Source organism: Gavialis gangeticus, unplaced genomic scaffold, assembly GCF_001723915.1.
Source record: "Gavialis gangeticus isolate Ggan-Ray unplaced genomic scaffold, GavGan_comp1, whole genome shotgun sequence".
Classification (NCBI taxonomy): Eukaryota; Metazoa; Chordata; order Crocodylia; family Gavialidae; genus Gavialis; species Gavialis gangeticus.
This window is the reverse complement of record NW_017729025.1, coordinates 42,578,041-42,584,583: the sequence shown is the minus strand read 5'-3', so window position 1 is coordinate 42,584,583 and position 6,543 is coordinate 42,578,041. Positions and strand designations below refer to the sequence as shown.

General features: G+C 43.6%; 1 protein-coding gene across 3 annotated transcripts in view; it reads left to right on the top strand.

The window, feature by feature from the left end:
• Positions 1 to 6,543, top strand: part of SPATA7 (spermatogenesis associated 7) — a 72,065-nt gene that overhangs the window by 34,292 nt on the left and 31,230 nt on the right. For all 3 annotated transcript variants that reach the window (XM_019518688.1, XM_019518687.1, XM_019518689.1), the window contains one exon: positions 2,072 to 2,205. In XM_019518688.1, coding sequence (XP_019374233.1) covers positions 2,072 to 2,205 — 134 coding nt within the window. The remainder of the gene's footprint in view (positions 1 to 2,071; positions 2,206 to 6,543) is intronic.

Here is a 6,543-nt window from a genome sequence, read left to right as displayed (position 1 = left end):
CTGGATGGCTGTCTCTGAGGTGCCTGAGGGGGGGGTGTCGCAGAGCCCGAGGGGACCCTCGGGGTGTGGCACGTGCCCATCTGTGTCATGCCTCTGGTAGGCTGGCTACGGCTGGGACTGACTACCCTGGGGGGTTCTCAGGCAGGGTCTTGGGCCCTCCCGCACCCCCTCCTGCGCGAACTCCACGCTAACTCACGCGCCAGCAGACAAGCGCGCCTGTTTGCGCAGCCTGTTCGCGCGGCTCCGGTAGCGTGGCTCCCTGGGGGGCTGGATGAAATAGGGGCCTGGGCAGGGGCTTGACCCGGCCGGGCTCCATGCAGCCGCCTCCTCCCACTCAGAGAGGGGTTAACCCCTTCCCACCATGAGCCCTGCTTGCCTCCGGCTGTGCTGGGGGTTGGCAGGGGGTTCTGTGGCTGCTGGGGGGTGTCTGGGGGGCTTCAGGGGAGCGGGGGCACAGTGGGCTTTCACCTGCACGTCTGTCACCACTCCGGAGCCTAGCTGGGCTTTTTTTGCTGTTTTGAAAGAAGTTATGTAAAGAAGTTTTTTCTTATGTCTAGTCTGAAGTGATCCTCAATCAGCTAGTGCCTGTTATTTTTTGCCCTCCCCTAGGGGACCTTTGTATCAGCCATGTCTGTTGTAAGAATTAAAAGCAGCAGAAAAGGAAATTTGCCAAAGCAAGGCGATCTAGCACATTATGTATGGAAGTACCAATGCTGGGCCAATATTGGACTCAATTTTACAAAATAATAATAATTTTTACATGAAAAATGTTCCTCCAAGTCATTTATATAACCCACCTGTAAGATTAACATGTACAGAAGAATGCATTTTAAAGGTGAATGAAAGACCTGATATCTGTCCCTCAGATCACTGTGTTTCTTTTGCAAAAGCCAAGAATAGAAGTGTCAGTGCCACTTTCCCAAGATTATTGATATTCATATATGTAAAATTAAGACTATCATGTCAGTTAGTTGGTGTAGGATTGGGGCATAGTACAGTATGAGTGAAATTCACTGTGGGTAAATGAAACAGACATTAACAAAGGCCGTCTGTGCTCAGAGATGCTGTTTCTGCATCAGGCAGACTGTACAGTCAGTGGGTTAAATAACATATAATGGTCCTATCTGCATAAACTGTAAAATTGCCCTTGTTTCTTTTGAGCTTCTTTATTCTCATTTAGAAATGTGCATGTTTTCACTCTGCCTTCAGTTTGTTTTGCTGCTTTATGTATTAGATCATCCTTCAGAGTCTAACATGCCTCTGTGCACCTGGAATACAAATGAAAACTGTTATAACTTCAGAAATAAAAGCTCATATTGTTGCAGGTGATGGATGTGTGTAGCTACAGAAAACTCATGTTTGGCAGAAGTGCAAAGCAATGTGACTGCACTTTTTTGGGTCTCATTTCCCATAGGCTGATGGCATAGCTGCCTTGCATGATAGAGAAACATTTGGGATGGGATCTTGAGCCAAGAACTACATGGTTACATGACTCTTCCCTTGTGACTGAGGAGTGACTCTGACATACAGCCCCTGCCTAAGTTGTTCATGGTTCTGGCACATAATGTAGTTTTGCGGTGCCTTTGTGTGGCCATTTTGGGGAATATTCAGAGTCCAGTTCTGGAAAAAGTAGAATTTGGAGGATGAGGAACTTCCTCCATTTCCTTTGTACATATAAATTAACTGACATTTAACATACATACATACTTATTATTTAAGAATGCTGTTTTTCGCCAAAAGTTTCAATAATCATTCATCCAGACTAAATCAAAAGGGAACATACCTATGTCATGTTAGTCTGGGTCCTCCAATTCCAATGTAGTCTTGTGTTAGCTGTAGAACTAAAGAATGCTAAATGAAAGAGAATCTAAATCCTGGCTGTTAAGTCACAACATCTTTCTTGATATTTTGACAATGAGAAATTTGTCATGATTGTTCTACTCAAACTGGAACCCAATGCAACGTTTTACTTTTCTGAGTGAGTTGAAGTCTGTAGATGCATTTAGAATGAAGAGACCAGTATAGTTCTGTTTGAATCTCACTAATTTTATTCAGTTTTTTCTTTCATCAGTTTCAGATCAGCAACGAAGAGAGAAACTCAGGAAGGAAATAGCCAGGTACAAAAAGGAGATGAGTTCAGCTAAAAACTCGTCACGGTCCAGCTCCAGAGGGAGTGGAAAGCCACTGTCATCTACTTTTGAACAGGTACTTGATTTAATATTGTTATAAGGTTTAGGTATTATGGGCCATGTCTTAAAGTCTTTATTTAGCTTTCACTTGCTCCTTGCTAAGGCAAACTCCTTTGGATTTTAAAAGGACTTTCAGACCAAGTAAAAACTAAGGAAGAAACAAAGAATTTGGCCTTTTATGTATAAACAAAATGTAAATGATTAACAGTTTATATTCTCTTGTTGACATGCATGTCCATGCAGTGGTCTAGCTTCAACTGCTACCCTCATCATGTTGTGTATTAAAGTTAATCAAAGAAGTTAAAAAAAGAAGAATCTTAGCCCTACGTTCATCACAAATGCATTGCTTCTTACATTCTCCAAACAGGACTCCTGCCTGACCTGTAATAACTAGAAGTTTGCAGTGTATCAACGTCTTTAATCTTGCTCTTTTTGCTGTGCACTTTATCTCTTCCTCCCTGCTGCTGAATGACCGAGAGGCAATTAATGCCATGGTTTTTGCCTCTCAGCCACTCTGTGGCAGGGAGGGTGAGGATGGGTGGCAAAAAGCAAAATTAAGGCACCCTCTGCCCCTGAAACTTCCACCTCAGTTTAGATAGGTCCCTAGTAATAACTTACTCCCTAAAGTGGAATTTACCCACATGGAGCTTGAATGTGCAGGCTCTGTTTGGGTAGAGTGTGGGGAATTTGAATGAGTGAAATTCGATACACACTCAATTCAGGCCTTGGACATAGGGCTGTTTCAGCCAGTGTGAAACAGTATTGGCCATATCCCTATTTTACAATGCACTGGGGGCAGTGGATTAATATCAGTGCAAATAGAGAGTCCCTACCCAGGTCTTGGATTGTGTTCAGCCCAAACCTGAAGCAGTCTTACGTGTCAGGTAAGAGCCGAGACCTGTTCTGCAGAAGACAGGAAAGGTAGCACTCTGCTCAGCCAATTAATTTTACCTTCTGTATGTAATTCCTGTGCAACACTGAAGAACTAAGGGAAACCATGTGCCAGGCTATTCACAAGATTAATTGCTGCTATGGAGGAAGTCAGAAGATTTGTGTTCAGTGTCTCTAGTATTGTTAATACAGAAAGTGAAAAAAAATTGGATGGATAACGACACTTCTGCTGATTAAGTAAGATCTGTTTATTTGTGTTAGACAGTTACATCCTGTTCCATTTCAGTAACAAGCTAGAGAGATGTCCCCTAAAATGTCAGGTATGGATGTCAGGTATTATAATACTGGGAAATTTTTGACAATTAATTAGCCAGTACTACAGGTACTTTTCATCAAGAAAAAAGCAATTTGTGTGGTATTTCTGCATTATTGTGTGTGGTTGTGTTTTACAAAATCTACACAACTGTAACTGTCACAGGCATCTGTACAGAGTTTAAGAAGTGTCTGATGCAGAACTGATATTAATTAACACATATGGAGAAAAGTGAACATACTTTTATTTTCCTTTTCTACACAACTTAGGGATGAAATTCATTGACTATTGATAACTACACTTTCAAACAGCTCTCGTTGCTTAAAAGTGGATCTTTCCCCCCCTTATTTCTTGCCTTCTACTTAACCCATAGAAAAAGAAAAAGAAAAATTTGCTATTTTTATAAGTTGACTTTTGCTAGCAACAGCTTTATTCAAATATATAGCATATACTTCCAAGTAAGCAAAAAATAAATTGCCTGGATAGATTATGTTACCTTAGTAAGTGTTATTCACTACCCTGGGGTGGAATTGCATTAACCAGTAAAGAAAGCTTTTATCAACTTAGTATAAAAAAAATCGCATTATTTTTGGTATGCTAACTTCAACATGGAGTGCTTGATATATTCAGAATTTTTTATCTGTTTAAAGCATGCCAGAAATACTGTAGATTCCCTGGTAATACATAAAACTGGTCATTAGTTTGTTTCTTTCTGCTTGACTGTATTTTGCAGTCTACAATTTGAGTAATGACTTTATTAAAGTATAGTGTAATAATACTTCTTCAAAATTTTATGCATGACTCTTGGGTATGGATGAAAGTACAGGCCTGCATAAGAGAGAAATGTCAAACTAAAAATGTGAAATCCCAGATTTTATTCACTGTACTTTTTCCATGTTCATTAAATGCAGACCATCAGTTAAATTTACTCACAAACTGTTCTTGTGCAGGATGTGAGTATACATTAAAGAAAGTATCCTTAGTGTTTGAGAGCATCGTGGCTACTTGTGTTTATTTTAATTTCTATGCCCATACATAAAGTTATTTCAAGTAATAACTATCTCACTTAGCACTGCAAATTACTTGTAGGTACCTCTCCATCAATATGGAACTTGCATAGTTTCATGGTGACTGCAGAGTAACTGTCAACAAGAACATTACAGTTTTTCTTCTGTTTGGCAGCATTTGAATGATAAACTGATAAACTGCATGTTTGTGTGCAGACTTTAAAATATGTAAATACAATATTTTAGAAGCAGTCTTGAGGAAGAGCCAAGTGAGCAAAAACAGTAAGCTAAAAACAAGGTGGGGACTTAGTGTGCATCACCTACTCCACAGAACCTCCCATATGCCTGCACTTAATCCAGCAGTAAATGGAAGCTAAACCACAGTAACTTAATGTATTCTAAAATGAAACAAGACAATCACAATTTAGTCATCCCTGTAGGGTAAATGCAGGCCTGCATATGCAGTTCTTTAGGTAGATGTGGTATGTTTTATTAGGGCAAATAAGTAGTTGGAAAAACAATTCTAACATTGCCTTTTATTAGGGCTACTAAGTAGTTGGAAAAAGCCTTACCACTGCCGTCTGTCTGTCCATAACGCTCCGGGCCAACTGTGCATGTGCAGCCTGGAACCTTAGGACAGACAGACGGACAGGCACAGGTGGGGGCCAAGGCAGGTGGGGCCAAGCTGTGGTCCCCGCCATGGCAACCGGCTGTGCAGGAGCATGGCTTGCAACCGAGGGGCGGGGGCAGAGGGTGTGCCATGTGGCTATGTGGGGGGGGGCAGGGTGTGCCGGCGCAGGATGCCAGGATGGGAGTGGGTGGGGGTGGCTGGCAGCACCTGCCAAATGCAGGCCACGGGGTGGGGCACATCCCCCTGCCTGCTCCCTGCAGGGCACCTTGCAGCAATGTCCTACACTGCACGTCAGCACCAAAACACAGGAGGGGCATGGCGTATGGCTGCGGGCAATGGGGTGCATAGGTGGGTTGGTAGGTGTGCGTGTGGCTGAGTGTGTGTCATGTGAGTGTGGGTGGGTGTAGGTGTGGCTGGGGTGTGTGTGTGTGGTGTGTGGTTGGGTGGGTGTGTGGCATGTGGGTATGTGTAGCTGGATGTGTGTCTGAGGTGGGGGGGCACACAGGGTCAGACACAAAGTGGAGGGTGAGGGGTTGCATGCAGCGGGATGTGGGGCGGCAGCAGCACAGGGCAGTGGGGTGACACTGTCCCTGCTGCCTGCCTGTCATTCTTGACAGCACTTTGCTAGTTTATTATAATTTTCTAGGTATAGAATCTAATTACTGGAGGCCTGCCTTGAATTTGTCCTCCTTCCACAGTTGCAGCAGGGAAAATAAATTTGGGGGGCCAGGTAGCTTCCATGCCCTCCGCTGTACCACTTCATAGAATCCTAGAAAATTAGGGTTGGAAGGGACTTCAGGAGGTCATCTAGTTCCAACCCCCTGCTCAAAGCAGGACCAGCCCCAACTTGGTCATCCCAGCCAAGGCTTTGTCTAGCTGGGTCTTAAAAGCCTCCAAGGATGGAGTTTCTACAACCTCTCTGGGTAACCTGTTCCAGTGCTTTACTAACCTCCTTGTGAGAGAGTTTTTCCTAATATCTAACCTAAACTTCCCTTGCTACAACTTGAGACCATCACTCCTTGTTTTGTCATCCATCACCTCTGAGAACTGTCTAGCTCCATCCTCTTTGGAACCAAACTTCAGGTAGTTGAAGGTTGCTATTAACTCCCCCCTCAGTCTTCTCTACTCTAGACTAAATAAGCCCACTTCCCCGGCCCTCTGACCATTTTCATTGTCCTCTGCTGAGCTCTCTCCAATTTGTCCACATCCTTTCTGTACTGGAGGACCCAAAACTGGACACGGTACTCCAGAAGTGGCTTCACCCTTGCCGAATAGAGGGAAATAATCACCTGCTTCAGTCTGCCGGCAGCACTTCCACTAATGTAACCTATTATGCTGTTAACCTAGGGGCGGGCAAAATATGGCCCACAGGCCAGATCCAGCCCACCAGACCATTCTATCCGGCCTGTGGGGCCCCTAAAAAAATTAGCATATTAATATTTATTTGCTTCTGGCTTCCTGTCAAAGCTGAAAAGGAGCCAGGGGCAGTAGGACCCAGGGGGAGCCCTCAGT